At 54.6% G+C, this 23,567-nt stretch overlaps 2 protein-coding genes across 2 annotated transcripts; one reads left to right on the plus strand and one right to left on the minus strand.

Annotated features, from left to right (window-relative positions):
* Positions 1-376: 376 nt before the first annotated feature.
* ZNF526 (zinc finger protein 526) lies at positions 377-5,363 on the minus strand. The gene is made up of 3 exons (XM_027978367.3): positions 5,301-5,363; positions 3,140-3,240; positions 377-3,049 (listed from the first exon to the last, which is right to left on the minus strand). The coding sequence occupies exon 3, from the start codon at positions 3,030-3,032 to the stop codon at positions 999-1,001; it is 2,034 nt and encodes a 677-aa protein (XP_027834168.1). The 5' UTR covers positions 3,033-3,049; positions 3,140-3,240; positions 5,301-5,363; the 3' UTR covers positions 377-998.
* A 1,914-nt stretch (positions 5,364-7,277) lies between these two features.
* Positions 7,278-22,695, plus strand: DEDD2 (death effector domain containing 2). Its single transcript, XM_004015286.5, has 5 exons — positions 7,278-7,350; positions 7,960-8,326; positions 10,155-10,274; positions 13,587-13,727; positions 21,494-22,695. Exons 2-5 carry the CDS (start codon positions 7,999-8,001, stop codon positions 21,883-21,885), a joined length of 981 nt encoding a protein of 326 aa, XP_004015335.3. The 5' UTR covers positions 7,278-7,350; positions 7,960-7,998; the 3' UTR covers positions 21,886-22,695.
* Positions 22,696-23,567: the final 872 nt, after the last annotated feature.

Genomic DNA, 23,567 nt, shown 5'->3' on the forward strand with positions numbered 1-23,567 from the left:
AGTGCTAACTGCAGCGCCTGCCACGGCTGCAGCCGAATGTCTGCTGTCACTGTTGTAACTGGACAACCTCTGAGTGCACCGAGAACACAACGCCTTGGGGTGGTGTCTGCCTGTAGTATTGCCTTCCTCTTCTACAAGGAGATGTTTGCCTTTTCAAGGACTACCTTCTCTAGAAGCCTCTGACCCCTGACCTACCACGGAGTTTGTTTCCTGCTGCGGGCTCCTACTGCCCCTACACCTCCCCACTGCCGCCCTGAGGACCCTGGGGCTGACGTGTGCCTGCCCCGCCTCAGGCACCAGACACCTGACTCATCTTTGGGCCCAGCACACACAGGGTGGCCTTAGGATACCCAGGCTCAATAAATCAACAAGACACTCAGGGAACAAGGCCATCTGTACTTGGGTTCCTCCAACCCCTCTGCGTGGCTCTTGGGGCGTAGCCCCTGTCTTGACTCATGCCTGGGTCTCCAGTATCACCCATCTGCAGCTGAATACCCATCTTTCAGCTGGAAGTGAGATGAAAGAAGCCCAGAGAAGTCAGGTGCCTTCTTCCATCAGGCAGAGCCAAATGCAGGGAGCCCAGAATCCAGGGAAGGCACGGGTAGGGGCAGGCGGTGGAGAACAAGCAGAGGACCTGAAGAGGTATGTGACACTGCCCAGGAGAGACCTGGCACATGGTCGGGGCTCAGGAAAGGTTACCTGACGTTGCTAGGCACCAGGGTGATGCGGAGCAAAGAGTCTTGGAGAACCCCACTTTGCAACACAGTGGGGTGACTTGGGACACGTTGTATGGTGTCTCAGAGCTTCAGTGTCCCCCCAGGCAGAGAAAGGTGACACCTGGTGGGGCTGTTCTGAGGAGTCAGTAGGGAAGAGGCCAGGGTGGATGCTGGCACTCCGTGGGCACCAAAGTGGCTTGTCAGGGGGTGGTCCCCTTCTCCCCAGAGGTGCCTGCACTTGTTTTGCAACCAAATTTTTTTTATTGTTGCTCTTTAACTGTGTCACATGAAGGCTGTGTCCAACTGCAACAGCCCGCTAGCTTCAGAGGCCCCCAGGGCCGCCTGGCACAGCTGCAGTGTGTCTGCAAGGGCCAGCGGCTGGGACGTCTCAATGATGGCAATGGTCTCCCCAAGCTCGGTGCACATGATCGTCTGCTGAGGCTCGGAGGGTGGGGGCGGGGCAGGAGGGGGCGACCGAGGAGGCTGCAGCGTCAGGGTCCGTGCCTGGGCGTGGACCCGCTGATGCAGTCGCAGGCCCGCCATGGCCCGGAACCAGCGGCCACAGGTCCCGCAATAGTAGGGGCTCTTGTTGTAGAGTCCAGTGATGGGAAGGCGAGGTGCGCGGGCAAACGCCACTGGCCGCAGGTGCAGTCTCCGGTGCTGCTGCAGGTTAGAGCTCTGTGTGAAGCGCTTGCCACAGTCCAGGCACTGGTAGGGACGCACACCTGTATGGGTCAGCTGGTGGCGGCTGAGGTTGGCCAGAGAAGCGAAAGTCTTGCCACAGGCGTGGCACTGGAAGGGCCTCTCGCCCGTGTGCGTCCGGAGATGGTTGCGCACGTGGACCAGCTTCTTGAAGCCCTTGCCACAGACGCCACAACGGTGCCGTCGCTCAGGGGGCCCATGGACGGCGCGCCGGTGCCGGGAGAGCCGGGAGGCCGAGGCAAAGGACTTGGGGCACTGCGGGCAGGGCAGCTGGGCAGGCGGGGTGGGAGGGGTTGGGGGGGGAGGTGTGGGCTCAGCTGGAGCCAGGGAGGCCGCCGCAGATGCTACCGTGGGTGGTGCTGCTGATGGGGGTGCCCCACTCTTGCCTGCATGAGTGCGCCGGTGGTAGAGAAACTTGGTCATGTTGCTGAATGTTTTGCCACAGCGGCAGCGATGCAGTGGGTTGGCAGTATGGGCCCGCCGATGGGCCACCAAAGTGAGCTCCGTGCCGAAGCCACGGCCGCAGTCCACGCAGAGGTAGCGGGCTTCGCCACGGTGCAGCCGCAGGTGCTGCTCTAGGGAAGCTGCTTTCTTGAAGACCTTGGAGCAGGTCGTACACTCGTGGGTGCCACCCACATGCGCCCGCCCATGAGCCAGAAGCCGGTTTGCAGAGCTGAAGCTGCGCTGGCACTGGCTGCAGTAGAAGGGGTGAGCTGCTGAGGACGGGCCGTGGGATGCCCGCCGGTGTCGCCGGCGCGTCCCTGCTGAGGTACAGTGTGGGGGACCATCCCCACTGCCCTGGGCCTGGCCAGCTGCAGACTTGTCACCTCCCTTTGTATCGTCACCAACCTCGGCTGCTGCCTCTTCCTCTTCCTCTGTATCTTCATTGTCATCTTCATCATCTTCCTCCTCCTCCTCTAGCCCATTGTGCTCTTCTTTCTCTAGGGAGTCAAAGTGGGTGCCTTGATGCTCCAAGAACTCCTCGGGGGTGGTACAGAGGGTAGAACACTCGGGGCACTCGTAGGGCTCCATCTTGACTTCGGGTGGAGCCGGGGGTGGAGGTGGTGGTGTGACGGGAGGCAGAGGCGGCGGCACCGGAGGTTTAGCTGCTACAGTAGAAAGGTGCTGGGCCTTGCGGTGAGCCACCCACAGCTCAGGTGAGGGAAACAGCTCCTGGCAGTCTCCACACTGGTACTGGATCTGGCTTGCAGACTCCCGCAGGTGGGCGTCTTGGTGAGCAAGGAGCTCCCTGGGGGAGAGGATGAGCTGGCTGCACTCACCGCACTGGAAAGGCCCTTCCTCAGTGCCTGGCACCAGCTCCGGCTCCAGGCCAGTGTCCTGGGTGGTCAGTGTCTCCTCCTCTGTGACAGTGGGGACATGCTGCTCCTGGTGTGAGAGGACTTCTTCTAGCGTGTTGTAGAGGTTGCCACATTCAGAGCACATGAACTGGAAGAAGAGGGAGGAGGCAACGGCCTCCCCAGGTGTCATCTCAGTCAGCTCCGTTGACATCTCCATCTTCTCTCCTAATATCGGTGCTGACATCTCCATTACCCTTGGCGACATTGGTGTCGGCATCTCAGCTACCTCAGCCACTTCAGCCACCACCTCTGCCATTGTGTGGAAGGTGGTGCCTGGAGAAAGGAGGGGGGCCTAATGAGACACCAGGAACTCAAGGGGAGGGGGAATGTCTCAGGAGTTCCCTTGCCCACGTCATCACTCACCAGTCTCTACCAATCAGCAAGTCTGGATCCAGTGTTTATACCTCAGTCTTCAGTGAGCCCATGACTCGGTAGCTGAACTGCACCCCATGGCGCCCAGGTATCTGCAAGAGGGAGACAGCCCTCCTCAGTCCGGCCTCTGATGCCACCCTCCTTACCCAGAGGGCTAGTCACACCCTTTCCAAGAACATAATGTATCTTTGGGGGCCTCCTGGCTTTTGCCTGTGCATTTCCTCTCTGTGCAGCATCTTTCCTCCATCTATGTGTACACACAGAGATGCAGCAAAGTTTAGGAGCACAGGCTCTGGAACCTTGGCTTGAATCTGAGCTCCACCACTTACTTTGTCTCTCTGAGACTGTCTTCTCACCTGTGAAATGGGCTAAAAGTAGTAATGACCACAAAGTCCCTGGTACTTGATCAAGGTTAGATAGAATCATTACTTGTAATTCTCCAGAAATGCTTTTCTATCCTAAGTCTTTGATGCTGCTATTCTTTCTGGCAAGAAAGTTTTCTCTTCTTGTCTAACAAACTCCCACCCAGCATTTCCTTTTGTGAAGTCTTCTAAAATAACATATCTATATCCACAGGGTGCTGGCCACTCCCTCCTCCTTGGGGTTTTGTTTTTTTTGGCTGCATCTCTCAGCATGTGGGATCTGCCCTGACCAGGGGTTGAACCTGTGCCCCTTGCACTTATAACCACTGGACCACCAGGGAAGTCCCTGCTTGGGGTTCTTATAGTATTCTGTGCCACCTCCATCATAGCAAATATCATGAACTTGAGATAAACTCATCAGACTGAGAAGGCTGGCAAGGTAGATGTGATTCATTGTAGGGGCTGCTGTCATCAACAAAACCACTGATCAAGTGCAGGGATTTTAACTTTCGAACTTCCCTCTATGTGCCCCCTATCTCCCTCTATTGGTGTGGGCTCATCCCAACCCAGGCCCCTTCACAAAATGGGGGTTCAGAGTCCTTCAGACTGCCCCCATGCACGCCTCAGTAGTAATTTTCCAAATATAATCCCCACCATCTCCATTTCTTCTTCAACTCAACTGTTAGTGTCAGAGTTCAGCTTACAGCTCTGCACACAAAAGTTTCTGCACCTTTCAGCATGTGGGATCTGCCCCTGACCAGGGGTCGAACCAGTGCCCCCTGCACTAGAAGCACGGAGTTATAACCTGTATGGCCAGGGAAGTCCCTCCTTGGGGGTTTTTATGGTCTCCTGTGCCACCTCCATCATCACAGATATCATAAACTTGGGACAGAGTTAAAACTGTTAAGCTCCCAGAGGTCTCATCACAATAGGCACTGAGTATATTTGCTGAATGAATAATGCTCCTTTCAGGAAGTGAGGCCCTGAGAGTTTAAGGGTCTCTATGCACATTCCACTTTTCCCACCAGACCAGCCCTCCTAATAAACTGTGAATTTCCACAATAACGAGGCCCAGCACTGGGCCTTGCTATCAGCTGGTGTCCAATAAAAAAATTCTCCTTGCATAAATGATTCATTAAAAGCCCAAGAGATAACTTTTTGACTCCTTCCCTAATTTTTGAGTTGCCCGGGGCCCTGGCACACAAAAGACATTCAACAACGGATCTTCCAGGAAACCAGGGGCCTGAGAGTTCAACTTTTCATTGTTTACAGCTCTGCTGCCAAAAGAGAATTCCCCTTTAGCGAGGCCCAGCGCCTGGTGCAAGGCTTTCACACAGGAGGCACCCAGTAAATGTGTAGAACATGGCCTAAAAGACCTGAAGTGTGGACTTTCCTAGTCAATATTTCCCATTTCCCAATCCTGGATTGTGAACTACTGAGGAGAAAGATGGGTTTATTTAGGAGATCAACAAAAGTCCTTCAGGAGAGAGCCCACCAGGGGCTTGGAAGTTCAACTTTTCTAAGACACAACCCTTTTCTCTGACCAAACTTATCAACGCCGCAGCCTGAGAGAGCCCTGCAGTGGGGGGCCTGCACGCCACAGGCGCTCAGTCAATGCTACAGGGCACCGAGGAAGGAGCGCTCTTTCCACTCCGCGCCGCTCCCGCCCTAGCGCAGGCCCCAAAGCTCCTCGACCCTCGGTGTTCCCTTCGTTCTCCCTCCGCCCTCTCCGTATGCCCAGCGTTCTCTTCCCCGGCCCGCCCCGGGGCGCCCTCACCCGTCTCTCTCACCTCCTGCAGCCCCCGCCGCTCTTGACACAGACCCTCAGTTCTAGGCGTGCGGGACCCCTCACTATTCACACCTCCCATTGGGCGGCTCCCTTACCCCTGACAGCCAATCAGAGCCGAAAGCGGAGGGCACGCGCCCTTGCGCCTGCGCGCGGTCGCTCGGGCGGGGCTCGGCGAGTTTCTCCACGCACGCAACTGCGCCCTCTGGGCGGGGCTCCGGGCTCGGAGAAGCGCCTGCGCAGTTCTCCTGGGTAGCTCTACCGCCAAGTCTGAAAGTTGAATGGAAAGAAGTGGGCATCACTGGAAAGCAAGGGACCATGGAGTGGACTGGGTGGCAACAGACCTTAACAGAAGTGTAATTTTATAGCTGAAGAGACCGAGCATCTGAGAGCACAACTTTGGAGTCAGACACACTTGGAGTATTTCCCTTCTGTGGGCCTCACTTTTACTCCTGAATAAAATGGGCTTGAATCACATCTACCTCAAAGGCTGTTGAGGGGGTTGGATGAAATCAATCAGGTAGAAGCACTCAACACAGGGCCTGATACAACGCGGATGCTCACTATAATCCATCTAACCTGGACATAGTCCTCCCCTGTTTGTAAAATTGCTTTTCCTTCCCTCCCACTCTTCAGTCAATTTAATGATATTCACTTATTGGACCCCCACTGTGTGTCTGGCCCAGGACTGGGTTTCAAGAGGTGACAATTGCCATAAAAGAGGGGATTCCCTGGTGACTCAGAGGGTAAAGAGTCTGCCTGCAATGTGGGAGACCTGAGTTAGATCCCTGGGGTGGGAAGATCCCCTGGAGAAGAACATGGCAACCCCCTCCCCCCCCAAAAAAAATGAAAAAAAGAAAGAAAATGGCAACCCACTCCAGTGTTCTTGCCTGGAAAATCCCACTGACGGAGAAGCCTGGCGGGTTACAGTCCATAGGGTGGCAGAGAGCCATAAGAGAGAGGGGAAGGAACTCTTCCGAAGTTACTGCTATAGCCAGTGTGAGGCAGGACCCAGGAGTCCCAAGGGGATGGGAACCGGTCCCAGAATCTGTCCCGAGACACTTGAGGGCCCTCACCTTGAGTCACCCAAGTGGGGAGCGAGCAGGATGGCCACAATGTCCAGGGCTCTGCCGCAGGGTTGGGGTGGTGGTGGTAGTGCTTAGACATGCAGCCTTGACACCAACTCTCTTGATAGAGACCTGCTTTTGCCAGAGTGAAATTGGTAGGTGCAGATTAGAGAGGGGTATTGAGAGTTTCCTGTGACCTTGGAGGTCAGAGATTTTAAAGGATTTTGGGGGCAGGGCGTTAGAGTTCTGGACGGGATTCTGACTGTAACGGGCAAGTCATGACGGACACCATCCGGAAGTGCACAATCAAGATGTAGGGGCCTATTGCAATCAAGAAGGAGGTACTGGCTCCTAAAATGAGACGGAGAGTCCTAGCCTTGATTGAGAGGAATTTATAGATGGGGAATGTCTCTTCGATGAGGTGGGATTCCAGTCAGGACCACGAGATGGCACAGATGGGGTATAGGTTGCCAGTAGAATTAAGGGGTAGTCTAATGGAGGGAAGTCCAAGTCCTGATCATAAGGGGTCTTGGCACTACCCAGAGCCAGGACGGTTGTGATTATGGTCCTTTGCCACCGACGGGTGAAAGCAGTGGTAACGTGGGCTTCTAGGTTGTGATTAGGAGGGGGTTGTAGTCCATGACATGAGTAGTTTCAGCAGGTCGTGATGTGGGCCAACAAGGACACTATAGCTAGATTCGACCCTGCAAAAGGGTACCACCAGCTCCAGCCCAGATGCGGCGCCACTTTCGCTCTGCGCAGGCGCAGCACAGGCCTGCCAAACACTACGGTTGGGGGCGGGCCCAGGGGAGGGGCCTGGAAGCTCACTCTGCGCTTGCGCGTAAGGGGCGTGGCGGTCGCACCTGCGCGAGTTGGGCGAAGGAGGAGGGGCGAGGTGACGCAGGCGTAATAATAGAGAAGGTGCCAGAAAGATCCTAAACAAGTGGCTGCGGCCGTCGCCTGGGAGTCGTGGGACGCCGGGATTCGGTAAGTCCATAGAGAGGGCCTACAAGCGACCAGTGGCGGGTAGACGGGACCACCTGGGTGCTGGGGAGAGGGAGGTACCGCCCTTCCAGGGCAAGGGGGTCGGATTCGGACAGCGCCACCTGTGTGGGGCGAAGGGCGGCTTTGGTCGGTCTCACTGTAGGGGACAGAGGGTCACTTTCGGGCGGTACCACTTATGTTGACCTGTATGGCCGATCGGACAGTACCTCTGGACGGAGCCAAGGAACATGTCCAGACAGTATTGCTCACAAAGGGCTATTGGCGGGGTGCCCCGAGTTGGGCCCCCAGGCTTGTTCGGACCGAGTCACTCGCTCGGTTGGGAGGCTTGTTCGGAACATACCACCTAGGCAGGGGCCCTCGGGTCTGGCCAGTCCGAGTGGTAGGAGGATGAGCGGGGTCTGGCGTCTGGACCTGTTACTAGGGGACCTCGGGCGATACCATTCTCCTGTGGCAGAGGGGGGAGGCTCCAAGGTCTGGGACTGAGGGTGGCCCTGCCTGGCAGGACGCGGCTGGGGACACGCACTGGCGGGGGTTGAGGTCTGGGTCCCCGCGTCGCTGACCGCTGCCTCCTGCTCGCTGTGTGGGTTCTAGGCCCTGGTTCTGAGCTTGTTCTGCCCCGCTCCCCCGGGTATGGCGCTGACCGGGTCGACCCCGGCCCCGAGCTGGGAGGAGGATGAGTGTCTGGACTACTACGGGATGCTATCGCTTCACCGTATGTTCGAGGTGGTGGGCGGGCAGCTGACCGAGTGCGAGCTGGAGCTGCTAGCCTTCCTGCTGGACGAGGTCCCGGGTGCCCCCGGCGGCCTGGCCCGCGCCCGCAGTGGCCTGGAGCTGCTGCTGGAGCTGGAGCGCCGCGGGCAGTGCGACGAGAGCAACCTGAGGCTGCTGGGGCAACTCCTGCGCCTACTGTCCCGCCACGACTTGCTGCCGCACCTGGCGCGCAAGCGGCGTCGGCCAGGTATGGTGGAATGGGCGGGCGACCGACTTCCACTGGGGAGAGGGCCTTGCTTTCGCTGGGCCTCCTCGGTGCCTGATATGAAGAGAGCCATATCAGACAGTATGTGTCTCATCGCACTCTTTCCTCCTCCCAGGGTATCAATGAGAAACACAAGAGGGAGGAGGCATGGCTTTGGGAGGGGTGAGCTTGTGAAATTTGGCCACGTCAGTAGTGATGTTTGTGGCCACTGTTTACGGAGGGCTTACTTCATGCCGGGCATAGCAGTAAGTCCTCCTTCATGTGCACTATCACCTTATGACCGCCGCCCCCCCCCCCCCTCCCCGCCACCAGTAATCCTAAGTGGAAGTCCTGTCACTGTCCCCACTGTACAGGGAAAGCACAGTAGGTTCAGAGAAGTTACGCAGCTTGCCCACATACAACAGTAGGATCCTGTGTGTCCCTGGGAAATAGGGAACAGGAGGTACAGCTTGATGAGACTGACAAAGTGTTTGTTCCCTGAGGTTTTCATTTAGTGGGGGTATCAGACTATAGAGGGCTTCCCTAGTGGTTCAGTGGTAAAGAATCCGCCTGCCAATGCAGGAGACACTGGTTTGATCCCTGGGTCAGGAATATCCCCTGAAGAAGGAAATGGCAACCCACTCCAGTATTCTTGCCTGGGGAATCCCATGGAGAGAGAAGCCTGCAGGGCCACAATCCATGGGGTCACACGAGAGTTGGAGGTGAGCAGCGATTAAACGATATCAGACTATGAGACAGATGAATGACTTGTTATCACTGTTGTTATAGTATGTGAAGATGACTTTATTTGAATGATTCGCTTTTAGATGTGGCTATGGAAAGACTGAAACAGAATAGTGGAGCTGAGAGAGTATGAAGTGTGGAGTGTTTCAGAGTGAAAGGCTGCCCCCTGAAGTTTTTATAACCAGTTAAGTCCTTTCCTTCTCAGAAAACATTTGAACTGAGGCTGCTGTACTGCCCGAGTGTCTAGATCTCAAGAGGGAAACATTCTAGGGAAAGACAGACTGTTTAATCCTGAGGTAGGACTGAGTTTGGCACTGTCCAAGGCCAGTGTGGCAGGAGCAGAGATGGAAGTAAGGGCAGAGAGTAGTTGAGAAGCTGTGTCACACAGGAGCTTGCAGATAACACAACTAGAATTCAAATCCTGCTAGTTTGTCTCCAGAGTTAATGCCCTTAACCCTTGTAAGGGAAGGACTCCTAGAACAGTCCCGAGCAGGTGAGGAGCCCCTTGTGTGCTGAGGCTGTGAGCTGTTGAGCCCTTGGCTGGGTTACTGGAGGTGCTGTGGCTAGTTTGGGGAGGGCGTTTGTGAGCTTCCCTGTCCAGGGTAAGCCCATGGGGTTTGGATAACCAGGAGAAGGGTAACCTTAAGGCCTAACTGACAGCATTTTGGGAAAAATGTGTCTGGAGGTCAGGCTCTGGAAGAGAAGATTTGGGGAGCTTGCAGGGGCCTGCCTACTCCTTAGGGCCTCAGGGAGACCCAGGGGTGGTTGGGGGTGGGGAGCACGTAGGCAGCATTGCCTGAATCTTGACCATAACTCAGCTTACAGAATAGCTCTGACAGTTGGTGCTGCTGTAGACGTGGATTGGGTGGCCCCAGGAGGTGATGAGTGTCTATCCTGGGAGGCTGGAGCAGTTACTGGGTTGGAGGTGTTTGAGGAGGAGTGGCTGTCTGGGCTTTGACCTCTGGGGAACTCAGGTACCCTGTGGGGCAGGCTTTCATCTTTGGGGGGAGGGGTGAGGATTGGAGGCTGGGCCTGGGAGAAGCTGGAGGTTTCAAATACTTTTTTCAATCCCCTGCCCCATCCCCAGTGTCTCCAGAGCGGTATAGCTATGGTTTGTCCAACTCTTCAAGGAGGATGGAGGGCAGCTGCCGTCGCCGTCGCCAGTCAAGCAGTTCTTCGAATGCTGAGCAGGGTCAGTGGGAGACAGGTGAGTGTCCCTTCTGAAGCCTCATGAACCTGCCTCATCCTGACCCATCAAGAAAGGAGCCTGACGGGTGATTTTGTCTGTTTCTCTTTTAAGTGTATATATTTACTTTATTTTTGGCTGTGCTTGGTCGTCATTGCTGCGCTCGGGCCTTCTCTAGTTGTGGCAAGTGCGGACTGCTCTACTTGGGGTGTGCAGGCTTCTCATTGTGATGGCTTCTCTTGTTGCAGAGCATGGACTCTAGGACGCATGGGCTTCAGTAGTTGCGGCAGATGGTCTCAGTAGTTGCAGCTCGTGGGCTCTAGAGCACAGTCTCAGTTGTGGTGCATGGGCTTAGTTGCCTCAAGGCATGTGGGATCGTCCCAGATCCGGGATCAAAGCAGTGTCCCCTGCATTGTCAGGCGGATTCCTAGCCACTGGACCACCAGGGAAGTCCCAATTCTGTCTCATTTTTGTTTTGTGTTTGTGTGTGGGGTTGTGTGTTTATTGCTGCAAAAGCCTGGGTCCAGAAGTAACCTGTGCAGTTGTTTCTTGTGGTTTTATGTCATTTAAATGGCATCACATTGTAGGTGTTATCTGTCACATGGCTGTCTTTATTGGATGTGTTTCTGAGATTTATTCACATTGGGTTTCTAATTGGTCTTGTTATATTGCCACGGCAGTGAATTTATCTATTCTCCTCCCCTCTGCCAAGTTTTTAATCATTCAAATGTAATTTCAAATATACAGAGAAGTTTAAAGATTAGTACGGTAAACTTGTTCATATCTTTCACCTTGATTCAGTAATTTTAATGTTTTGCCAGTTTTGTTTTGTGTGTGGGTGTATAACTCTGGGTTTTTTTTTATTGAACTCTTTGAAAGTAAATTATAGGCATCAGGACACTTTACCCCTAAATTAGCAGGCATCTCGTGAGAATCAGGAGATTGTCTGATACCACTTCAAGACCACTATCATACCTGAGAAAGGGCATGAGCACTAATCCTCTGGTATCCTAATGACCCTGTTTCACATCTTCTCAATCCTGTCTGGACTTTAAGGATCCACTCATAGATGTGTTGTTGGGCACTCCGTTGTTAGTCTCCTTAATCTCTACTATAGAACCTCCCCACCCCCTGCCACCAGGTACCTTTTTCTTTATTTTCTCAAGACATTGATCAGGCCACTTGTTTTTTAGTGTCCTGATTATTTCTGGATGTGTCTGATGATTTCCTGACGGTATCTTTTAACTTATCCCTCTGTCCTCTGTATTTTGGGAATGGTGTTTAGCGAGTCAGTTAGATTCAGGTTATGTGGATTTGGCCAGGATGTTCCTTGGTTGATGCCATCAGCTTCACATTGGAGCACATGAGGAGGCCTGGTTTTCCTTTTGTGAGCGAGCAAGTTTGTTTACCTGGTTATCTAGTGTATTTGCCCTTAGTACAGAGGTATTTTTCCCTTCGTGGTTAGTAGCTAATCTGTGGGATGACATTTTCACTCATCCTGTTCCCCAGCAGCATCCCCAGTGGGTTTATCAGCCATTGGAAATCTTTGCCTGAACCAGTTGTTATACTGGTGTTCTCACAGTGATTTTCAGATTCTCTCCTGTGTCTGTTACCTGGCATTTTCTCAAAAGGAGTTTTACTTTTCTCTTTGCTTCTATCCATCCCTCCCTCTCTTTTTTAAGTGAGGAGTGTCACCGTGGACTCAGGTATTCTTATGTGTTTAATGTGTTAGAATCAGTTATTCTTCCTGATGTTCAAAGTGGCTAGCTCCTGTGTCTTTTTGATGTGTCTGCCTCGTTCTTTGAATGCTTCTTGGTTTGTAGGTAGGACTGCAGGATGTCCTGGGTTCCCTGTATTTTCCTTCCCCAGCCCTGGAATCAGCTGTTTCCAGAAGCCTGGTTTCTCTTAGAGGCAGTGGTATTTAGAGACCAAGATTCAGGGGCTGAGTAGGCGCATTGTATCTAGGCTGTTACAGTGAACCAAACTAGAAACTATGCCTTTAAATAAAAATTCATGTGAGTATTTTCAGTTCAAAATTAACATTACAAGAACCTTTTTTTTTGGTTTGTGTTCCTGACTGCACTGAGCTGGCTTGTGGGGACTTTAGTTCCCTGACTAGGAATTGAACCTGCATCATTGGGAGTGAAATCAGAGTCCTGACCACTGGACTGCCAGGGAAGTCCTTACAAGGACATTTTTATCTTACGCTGAAAATCTTGGTTCTTGGTAACATTAAGACATGGACTTAAATTTGCTTTATTTTACAATAATAATAAAACATTTTCAAATTTGGAAAGTGCTAACCATGTCTATTGAATGAAACATAAGATTTTTGTGTGTGATTTTTAATTGTTTTCAGAGTATATCCTACTAAGAGTGTATGGTCACAATATTCTTCCTAGTTACTTAAAATCCTTTTCTCCTGCTGTGTATTACTTATTCCATGTATGTTTAGATTCATTTGTTTCTGTTTAATTTTATGCTCTATTTTGCTGCCTTAAATTTTTTGAGTATGTCATAAAACAGTTACATGATTCCAAAGTCAAATGTAAAGTATGCAGAAAAGATGTTCTTAGAAGTATCATTTCTTTTGTTGTCTCTTTCCCTCCCGGACTTCCCTAGTGGTTTAGAGGGTAAAGCATCTGCCTGCAATGCAGGAGACCGGGGTTTGATCCCTGGATCAGGAAGATCCCCTGGAGAAGGAAATGGCAACCCATTCCAGTATTCTTGCCTAGAAAATCCCATGGACAGAGGAGCCTGATAGGCTACAGTCCATGGGGCGGCAAAGAGTCTGACGGAACTGAGCGACTTCACTTCACTTCCCTCCCAGTAGATAATCAATTTCATTTCCCTTATAGCTTTATGGTGTTCCATCTTGCAGAAATAGCAAAAAATGTATACATTCTTGTTTCCTCTCCTTTTTTATATAGAATGTAGCAAACTGTAGCTACTTGCTTTCTTTCACTCAGCAATCTATTTGGAAACTCCTGTGTGCACTTTTTGTCAGACATTTACCTTGTTTTCAGGTTTACATGGTTAGAAACCATAAACAAAGCTCCAGGCTCCCATAACTGTTGTCCTGCCTGTTTGCTGGTGTGAGTAGTCAGGGTTTCTCTAGGGTCACATCTGAGGGCAGAACTGCCGGGTGGGGTGTGCTCACCTGTCCTACCTGATGCTCATTTGTCTGTACTCTCTATCTTCTGGCCCAGGAAGCAGAGGGGCTCACCTAGGGTCTCCCAGCCCAGAATCCAGACTTGAGCGCTTCCTTGGGCTCCCATCTTGGTGTTCCACCTGTCATCTGGTCCTTAGCCTACCTCATCTTTGTCTCCTCAGGTTCTCCCCCAACTAAGCGGCAGCGACGGAGTCGGGGCCGTCCCAGTGGTGGTGCCAGACGGCGGCGGAGGGCGGGTACCACCACCCCCCAGCAGCAGCAGGAGCCAGCCCGGCCCACCTCAGAGGGCAAAGTGACCTGTGGTAGGTGTCTGTGTGTGCCTCAGGGAGCGCATGTACAGTGTAGAGCTGGAGGCGGGTGAAGCAGCCCCCTGTCTGACACCCAGGGGGCAGGCAGCGGCTTGGGCACCTGTTCAGCACAGCAGAATTCTTGCCCTTTCTGTAGCCATCTTGGTGGTCTACCTCCCACCCATAGTCCAAAGATTATGTTGTGTGCAGCCTTCTCCAGGAGGCCTTTCCTGATAATCCCTTACCTTCATTTTCATTTTTTATTGGAAGAGCCAGGCAGAGCCTGAGAGGTTGGGCCTGGCAGGCCTCAGGGCAGATGGGAGTTAGATTTTTTACTAGAGGTCAAGTCTTTCCAAGGGATTTTTTCTTTTAGTGTGGCAGTGAGGTGAACTCTGGTTCCATCTAGAAAATCAGTCAGTAAATGAGTTAGAATGTGCAGTGTTAGAACAGTGCTGCACAGGTAGCCCATGCTTTCTCAGGTGCATGGGAAATAGAGGCAACAGAGTGGAAGCAGGGACCTGAGTGGAGGGGCTTCAAGACTAACATGGATTGGGCTGAGGTCTGGCCCAGGGGAGTGGCATTGGAGAGGTGAGAAGGAGGTGAACCTACGGAAATAAACCATAGGGCTGACTGGACCTGCAGACTTGTTGGGTTGAGTGGGGTAGGGGACTCTGCTGTGCAGACTCATGAAGACCTTCCTGTGAGAAGTTCTCACTAGTCGCGAGGAGAGGACTCACTCTCTCACACTCCCACACGCTGCTCTGGTATCCCTTCCTCTGAGTGGGACAAGGCTCAGTCACAGAGGGTATCAGCTAGTGAGAGGCTCAGGCTGGACTGGATTGGGGTGGGATCACAGGCAGGAAGATTGAGGGGGAGTGGCGGCAGCTCTGCATTCCCCAGGAGACCTCAGCCTCCGGTGGGGGCGGGGGGCCTTCCTCCTCACCTGCAGAGCCTCCACCCCTCTGGAGCGCATACTCTGCCTCCTCCCGGTGCCCATTTCGGCCCCCCAGGCCCTGGGCACCAAAGCCACCCCATGGCCAAGGCTGCAGATACCTGTCCTGGGTGCCGTCAGGAGGAGCAGACCATCAGAACCAGCCGTGACCCCAGACGGCCCCCACGTGAGGGGGTGGCTGCTTGGTTGTGACTCTTCCCTAGTCAGGTGGTAATTAGGGCCACCCCCTGGCTGGGGGGCCCGAGAGCCTCTGCCTCCCTGGAGCAGGCCAATCTGAGGCCAGGGAGGGGTCCTGCTGGTGGAGGCTTCAGCGTCTTGACTGAGGGTGGGGTGGTGGTTAACCTGGGTGTGACCGGTTCCTGATGTGGGAGATGAGTGAGCAGGTCTGACTGCTGACTCACCAGGCAGGGTGGGGCCGGCGTGAGGCTCTCCCCTGTAGGGCCCGGGTTTTCTCCCCTGAAAATGGAGATGGCTTAGTCTCGGGGTTGGAAGGAGGCCCCTCCAGACCTGAGGAAGGGGGCCCCGTCCTCACCTGTGCCACCCGTGGGGTTGGACCCCCCCCAGTCAACTGCGCTCCGTTGAGGGATTGAACCAAAATGAACTCCTGAGGGCCCCAGAGTGTGAGGAATGGGCCCTGGGGGATCCTGGACTCAGTCACGGGACCTCTGAGTTTCCTCATCCCTCGTCCACTGTGCTCTGTGCTGAGTGTGCTGCTCCCGGACCTTGAGTCCTCAAGACGGCCCCTGAGGTAGATATCGTCCGCCCTGTGTGGAGCAGGCAGGCTGGGCGAAAGCCCAGGTTTGTTCATTTGGTTGTCACACGCGTTTATAGAGCGCTGACTGTGTGCTCACATCCCATAGACAGGAGGCCCTGCCCTCACACGGCTTGTATTCTGGTGGGAGGAAAAAGCTAAGAGAAGGAAGAGAGAGACTGACGATGTCAGCTGCGGAGAGAAACCAGCAGGACAGGGCATATAGAATGATGGGAAATGCAGTTCTAGATGGATTTTCAGGGTAGGGTGGTCTGGGAATGCCTCTCAGAAGACAGGGAGAGAGGCAGGTGGGTGTGGATGGCTGAGGAAGGGTGTTTCCGGCTGAGGGGATAGCAGGAGCGGAGACCCGAGCGGGGACGTGTCAGTGGTGGAGCGGAAGCTGGCGAGCCTGGAGCAGGGGATGTGCGGGGGCAGTCAGAAGGCCAGGGGCCTGTCCTGCAGAGCCCTTGAGCCTCAGGCCAGGCCTTTGCGTCTTTTAAATGACGGGAAGCAGTTGGAGGGCTTGAATGAGAAGCTGAGCTTTGCTTCCGTTTCCCCCCGCCCCCAATCTGTTTGCTCCTCCCCCTATCTGTTTCTGGATAAGAAACAGAAGCAGACAGACTTGCATTAAGAACCTCCACCCTCGGCCGCCCAGCACCCAACCTCTGCCACTGTCGGGCCATGGTTTCATTAGCCACGTTGTTGTGAAGTCAGTTCCAGGTGTCCTGTTGTTTCATGGGTAGATTTTTCACTGTGTATCTCGAGAAGATAAGAATTGAGTTCCCTGGTGGTGCAGTGGTTAGGACTCAGACTTCGCGCTTTCGCTGCAGTGGCCCAGGTTCAATCCCTGGTCAGGAAACTAAGATCCTGCAACCTGCGCAGCTCAGCATCTTCCCCCTGCCTTCCCCTCGCCAAAAAAAAACTCACAAAGAAAAACCCAGTAATTTCTTACTCTCAAATGTCTTCTTGGTGCCTAAATGTCTAATTACTCTAAATATTGGTGCTCTTGAGTCTTTCCTAATATATCGGATCCACCCTCCCTGCGCCCACGCCCCCAGCCCCATCTTGTTTCTCCCCCACCCACCTTGCATTGTATTTGTTGAAGATAGTTGTGTGGTTGTGTTTCCCAGAGACAAGATTTTGCCAGTTACATTCTGCGATAGGATTGACTGACCGTGTTCCTCTGTTGTCTGTTTTTCCTAAAAATTGATAGTTGGGTCTGGAGAGGCCTGATCAGATTTGGGTTTGATGTTTTTTTAAAAAAAATTTTGGCTGTGCTGTGCGGCTTGCAGGATCTTAGTTACCTGACCAGGGATCAAACCCCCACCCTCAGCAGGGAATGCGTGGAGTCCTAACCACTGGACTGCCAAGGAAGTCTCTTTTTTTCCCAAGCTCACTTCCTAAGTGCTGGTGTGCTCTTCTTTCCGGAAGCAGGCGGAGGTTGTTACTGCCTCAGTGGCCGTGTGTCCCCGCTGTCCCTCCCTGTCCATTAGTTCAGGAAAGTTGAAGGACTTCTGCCTGTGCCTTGGGGAAGAACCTGGAGCCAAGGCAGGCCGGGCTGTTGTCCAGAGGAGGTGCTGGCATTGGGGGCAGAGTCTGTCCCTTAGTGCTGGCTGGCGGCTGCTGTCTGCTGGGTACCCATCCTGTTGGTCCCCAGACTTTCCTGTTACTAACTCCCGGAGGGGAGACCTGAGTGAGAGTTGTCCCTGGCCTCCAGCCATATGCAACACATGGTCCGGCATGCATGGTGGCTTACCTGCTCTCCTGTGGCCTGTGTCCCTCAAACCTTCCCTGATTCCCCACTGGAAAGCCCCTCCCATTCCCCTCTGGGGCCCATTTTGCCCCCAAAGAGAGACTGATGAGGTGTGGGGTAGGGAAGCCAAGGGGGCGCTGGTGCCCACTTGAGTGCAAGAGGCAGAAGCAGCTCTCCTCTCCAAGAAAACCTGGCCCTGCCCTCCACCCTGGCGGCAGGCAGCATTTCCTACCTGTGGAGAGGGACTGCAGGCAAAAGCTCGGTGTTCCTGGCCCGAGGAAAGTATTCAGCTACCTCTGGCTTTCCCCCAGTGCTCCCTGGCTCTGTTCCTGACCCCCTTGCTGCTTGCTGTCCTGAGGCCACTTCCTTCCTGCTGCTTGCAGGGGACTCATTACCTGCCAGGCACTGACCTCAGTCTGCCCTTTACCTGCATCCAGCCTTGTCATCCTCACAGTGGCCCCATGAGAACAGGTGCTGGGGTGAGGTGGTTTTATGGAGGAGGCCACTGAGGTGCAGAGACGTGCGGTCAGCTTGGAAGACCCGAGACTTTCCGCCTCCCCGGCCTGCCAGGGCGCAATCAGCCCGGCCCCTCCTGGTGTCCCCTTGTACCCTTTTCCAGTGTGATCCGCTCATGCTGCCCCCCAGCCTCATGAACCCCCCAAGTTCATGCTCTGCCTCTGGGCTTTCACAAACACTGATCTCTCTTCTGGGAAAGCCGCTGTTCTCTTTTCACTGCTTGCTTGCCTCGACCTCTTGTCCTCCTTCACGTTGCACTTCCAATAGCATTTCCTGGAGAGGTTGTCTCTGATCATTTTGATCTAAATTACAACTCGCACTCTATAATTTTCTCTCCTGACCCTTGGAATGTCTTTTAATTATAGACTTCTGTGTATGGTTGTGTGAGAGGCAGCACACAGTTTAGGGATAGTTGAGAGCTTGGGCTCTAGAGGCAAGCATCTAGGTTGGAATTCCAGCTCTGCCATTTCCTGCCTGTGTGGCCCAGGGCAGGTGACTCTCTGCCTTAGTTTCCTCATCTACAAAAAGGGGACAGCAGCACAGCCTCATAAGGTTGCAGGCATCATCAAAAGGGTCACCAGGTGTAAAGGAGTATTTGGTGCAGTAAGTACTGAATGTCACGTGTGCTGTGGCCTTCCCAGGTGGCGCAGTGGTAAAGAATCTACCAGGCAGTGCAGGAGATGCAAGAGATGCGGGTTCAGTCCCTGGGTTGGGAAGATCCCTTGGAGTAGAAATGGCAATCTGCTGCAGTATTCTTGTCTGGAAAATTTCATGGACTGAGGAGGCTGGCGGGCTACAGTCCATGGGGTCGTGAAGAGTCAGACATGACTGACCACAGGAGAGCACACAGGGTGTGACCCGCACAGAGTGCTCCTTGGTTGCGGCTCACAGGTCTTCCAGTCCTACTTGTGTCTCCCCAGCGCTCCTGGCACTTAGTAAATACCTGTCAAACAGAAGAATGAAAGGGATGTGCGGGTCCCCCCGGTCCAGTCCTCCTTCCTCCCTGACCGTGCCCGGTGGGCTCTGTGTGAATAGACAGGCTCTCCCACAGGTCTAGTAGCTGGCTGTGCTTAGGGGAAATGCCAGCTAGGGGGCGGCTGCAGGCCCCAGGCTGCAAGTGAGCCAGGCCTTGGTGGGTGATGGGCATTCTGGGCAGTAGAGATGGCCAGCTCATTCTGTGAGTAAGGCTTGTGCTGGGAGCACTGCCCTTGTGACTGGAGGGCAGCGTATGGAGGATGGAGCTGGGATTGCAGGAGGAGACGAGGGAGGACACTGGCTCGGGCCCAGGTGAGCGGGCGCAGGGCCTAGGCAGGGGCCATGGGGGTAGAGGGGAGTGTCGAAATCACAGTTCCTGTTTTTGGGGTGCCTTCTGTGCCTAGGCTCTGGGTCGAATGCTTCATGCGCTGCCTAATTTGATCCTCATGACCCCGTCGTGCAGCAGGGACCTCTTGTTTGTTTATGTTTTTCAGATGGGGAAGCTGAGGCTCAGAGAGGTGAGGTCACATGCCCAAGGCCCCACAGCTAGAGAGTGGCAGAGCCGGGACTCGCCTCAAGGTCTGTCATTCTCCGCCACCTGGCTCTGTGCCTCTGCTGCTGAGCACCCCCGTGTGGCCTTGGACAGGTGCTGCTCCCCCCCGGTCCCCTGCTTCCCAGCTCATGCCTGTTGAGGGCCTGGTCAGACACTCAGAGGTGTCAAGGATGTGGGCCCAGAAGTCTTGTCTGATCCTAGGATGGAGGGAGCCAGGCCTGCATGTCGTGGGAAGTCCTGGGGGTCGAGGCTGAGCAGGTTTTCCTAGGCCTCGAGCAGAGAGGGTCAGCTTCCCCTTGAGGCAGAAAGAGGAAGCGTTTGGGGTTTGGGGTGGGAGGAGGAAGTGGGTGGTGCTGAGAAGTTGCCTGGGGAAGCGGGGACCTGCCTGCTGCTTTCTGCTCTGCAGCTGACACAGTCTCTGAAAGGTGAAAGGAGTCAGGGACCTGACACTCCCCTCCCAGAGCTTCATCGGCCTCGTCAGTCAAAAATGGTGAACGTGCCCCTGCATCTGAGCTGCTGGTGCCTGCCCTTCTGTAGCACCCGCTGGCGGACGGTCGTCTGAATAACCCTCTCCAGGAGGGACTGTCCCCTGGTTTAGGCAAGACCCTGGGCTCAAGAGAGGTGGTGACTTGTTTCAGGTCACATAGCTAGTGCCTGAAGGGTCTTGGGGTGGGATCAGCTCCACTGACCTGAAGCTGCTGTCTGGGGCATGGGAGGGTCACTGCCCTCTGATCCTCGCACTGTCACGCTACCATTCCCTGTCTGTGGGACCTTGGGCAGGTCACTTCTCTGTGCTTTCATTTGTTGTTCAGTCGCTAAGTCATGTCTGACTCTTTGCGACCCCATGAACTGCAGCAGGCCAGGCTTCCCTGTTCTTCACCATTTCCTGCAGTTTGCTCAAACTCATGTCCATGAAGTAAGTGATGGCATCCAACCATCTCATCCTCTGTTGTCCCCTTTTCCTCATCTGCCTTCATTTCCTTATCTGTAAATTGGGGGGATACTAGGGCCTGCCTCACAGGGTCGTTTGAGGATTAAATGAATTCATATGACTCTGCTGCTTGTCATTTCCAGCTTACACTTGATCCTCAGGGCAGCCTGTGTTGTGAGTGGGTATCAGTAGTCAGCAGTCAGATTCACAGGTGGGAGTTCAGTGATTCCACTGAACTGAGGGGAAGGGATATGCCTGAGGTCACGTTTACAGAGATGGCCTTGGAAGTCCCACGTCCCACCCCCTGCCCAGAGCTGCCACGTCATTTGGGTGGATGTGGGCAGGGTTATAAGTGACAGACATACCTCAGACTGGCTTAAGCAGAAAGGAAATTGATCAGAGCTGAAAATCCAGGTGCTCCATGTACACATGATGAACTCAGGAGTCTTTTCCTGTCTGTCTCTGGCCTTGTATAGGTTTCCTTCTCCCCGCCCCTGGCAGAATGGCCCCCAGCAGGCCTGGGCTCAGAGCCCACCTTCTGGGCAGCCTTTGTGGAACGAGAGTGCCTGCTTCTGTAGAGCCAGCCCAATTTGGCCTTGAGTCTCCTGGGCCTGGTGCCTGCCTTGGTGGGTGGGGGCCTGAGGATATGGTTGGGAGAAGAGGGGGACGGCTGGTTACTTAAAAGCCAATCCATTTACTCATGCGTTGGTTCTTTCACAAATGTGTATTGAGTACCTACCATGTGCCACGAGGCTACCTATACAAGTGAACAAGAAACAAAAATCCCTTCAGGGAGCTCACAGTGGGGGCAGATAGGTGATTAGCTTGACAGTGAATGAAAGCTCGGGGTGGGTTAGAAGATGCTAAGTGCCGGGGGAGGAAATGGAGCAGAAATGGAATGGGGTCTGGGAAGTGCAGAGGCCCAGGGGCGGTGGTAGGTTGGATGGTCGGAATAGGATCATTGGGAAGGCGGCACTTGAACCTGAAGGAGATGAGAGAATAAGTCCTGCAGACACTGAGGAGAGAACGGACAGTGGGGAGAGACCATCCCTAGCTGGAAGACGGGAGGGCCAGAGCCAGGCGGAACCTGCTGGGTGTTGGGGGGAGGAGCACGGAGGTGGCGTGGCTGGAGTGGGGCACGTGAGGGGAAGCACAGGGCCAGCAGGTCAGGAGGGAGCAGGTCAGACCGCAAGAGCAAGCCCAAGCGAGCGAGGGTGTCACCCACACTTGGGTGTGGTTACCAGGAGGAGGAAGGATGTAGGGCCGGGGCAGTGCAACTCACGCTGAGGCGCAGCGGGGAGGGGAGGGCGGGTGGCGGCCCCTCCCTGACCAGTCCCTCGTTCTCCGCAGACATCCGGCTCAGGGTGCGAGCAGAGTACTGTGAACACGGGCCAGCCTTGGAGCAGGGCGTGGCCTCGCGGCGGCCCCAGGCACTGGCTCGGCAGTTGGACGTGTTTGGGCAGGCCACCGCGGTGCTGCGCTCCCGGGACCTGGGCTCCGTGGTGTGCGACATCAAGTTCTCCGAGCTCTCCTACCTGGACGCCTTCTGGGGCGACTACCTGAGCGGTGCCCTGCTGCAGGCCCTGCGGGGCGTGTTCCTGACTGAGGCGCTACGCGAGGCGGTGGGCCGGGAGGCCGTCCGCCTGCTGGTCAGCGTGGACGAGGCCGACTACGAAGCTGGCCGGCGCCGCCTGCTGCTGATGGAGGAGGAGGGGGGACAGCGCTCGCCCGAGGCCTCCTGATCCTGAATGTGGCAGGACTGACCCCACCTCCTCGCCTCTGGGCCACCTTCTCCCTGGGAGGATGTCGACCATCTCTGCCCCTAGAGGACTGTCACTCCAGCAGTGCCGCAGACTCTGACAGACACCAGGCCCCTCGCTAGACCCTCCCATAGGATGTGGGCTCTGAGGCCTAAACCACTTCCAGCTGAGTTTCCTTCCTGGTCTCCCCCCACCCCCTACCCCACCCTTAGGTGTGTTCCTTCAGCTTCAGCAGGCCAGGGGCTCAGGCATGCAGATCTGAAAGGAAGGGAGGCATAGCCCCTCTCACCAACGGCCCCTTGCACATTGTCTCCCACGCCTGGGCTGTGTGTGTGCACTCACATTACCCTCTCTGAAACCACCCCTGGGCGCCTGCCCTGGCCTGCTCCACTTACTTCTTTGGCCTTCAGGCTTCTCTCTCAGGATCTCTGATTATACGGTCCCTCAGCCCTGAGCTTCAGCCACACCAGTGGGCACTGGAGCTGGGGTGCACCAGGGGCCTGCTCACCTTGCCCACACATCTCTACAGCCAGCTGGGGCTCCACCCACGAACCTGGCCTCCACTCTCTCCTGCTCCTTGAAGTTGGACACAGACTTGCACACAGATCTGTGCCCAGGGTGTCACGTGTGTGTTGCAGCCACATCAGACCAAATGTGTTGTTTCCTAGGAGGCCAGGCCAAGGATCCAGCTTCCTTCTCAGAAAAGGGGGAGGCAAAGGCTTGGGGCTGTTGGCCAAGGCCTTGTACCAATGGCACCAATAAAACTGCCCTGGATGGGGCACAAGGTGGGCAGCAGGGCTGTACTCTTTCTTCATGGGCTGGAGGAAGGAGCTGGTGAGAACCAGGGCCGGCATCAGTCCCAGAGTTCCTGGCCTGGTGTCGGGCTGGAGGGTGGGCAGGATGCTGGACCATCATGTGCTGGCTGCTGCCCCAGTCTTGCCCTCCTCTTGGGTTCAGTTTCCTCATCTATCGAAGGAGGAGATACTGCCTTGGAATCACAAAGGCTCTCCCAGGCTTACTCACACATGCTTTGTTCTGGTATGTTCTGGGGAGTGCTGGCATTTTTAACCCTCAGTGAGGAGGGCCAGCTTCTTATCTTCCAAGGCCAACAGAGTTCCAAGGGTTTGGAAACCAAAGGGCTCAGCAGCCGGTGTTCTCTGCCTAGAAAGCATCTCCAAGTGGCTCTCCACTCCTCACACCTTCTAGGCAGTTATCTTAAAACCTGGATCTCTGTTCCTCCTCCTGAGGGCAAGTATTTCTTCCTGGTATCCTATGGCTACAGCTGAGGTTGTAGCTTCTTACTCTTTACCCACTCCTTGTTTAAGACTGTAGGAACTCAAGTTTCTTACACAATATCCAGGGTTTTCCTTCCTAGGGGAGAAGGGGCCCAGGGATGGGGTGGGCAGGGGTTCCCAACTGCTGGCTTTTCCTGGGGGAAAGGATGCGCTACGCATACCTGAGAGTCCCTTGGACTGCAGGGAGATCAAATCCTAAAGGAAATCAGTCCTGAATATTCATTGGAAGGACTGATGCTGAAACTGAAGCTCCAATACTTTGGCCACCTGATGCGAAGAACTGACTCATTAGAAAAGACCCTGATGCTGGGAAAGGTTGAAGGCAGGAGGAGAAGGGGATGGCAGAGGATGAGGTGGTTGGACAGCATC

Source organism: Ovis aries, chromosome 14 (genome assembly GCF_016772045.2).
Source record: "Ovis aries strain OAR_USU_Benz2616 breed Rambouillet chromosome 14, ARS-UI_Ramb_v3.0, whole genome shotgun sequence".
NCBI classification, from domain to species: Eukaryota; Metazoa; Chordata; class Mammalia; order Artiodactyla; family Bovidae; genus Ovis; species Ovis aries.

Bases quoted from the DNA above. Each gene is read 5' to 3' on its own strand.
- DEDD2 (XM_004015286.5), top strand. From the start codon at position 7,999: ATGGCGCTGACCGGGTCGACCCCGGCCCCGAGCTGGGAGGAGGATGAG. The intron at 8,327-10,154 runs GTATGGTGGAAT...CCCCATCCCCAG, and splicing joins GCGCAAGCGGCGTCGGCCAG to TGTCTCCAGAGCGGTATAGC. The intron at 13,728-21,493 runs GTAGGTGTCTGT...CGTTCTCCGCAG, and splicing joins AGAGGGCAAAGTGACCTGTG to ACATCCGGCTCAGGGTGCGA.
- ZNF526 (XM_027978367.3), bottom strand. From the start codon at position 3,032: ATGGCAGAGGTGGTGGCTGAAGTGGCTGAGGTAGCTGAGATGCCGACA.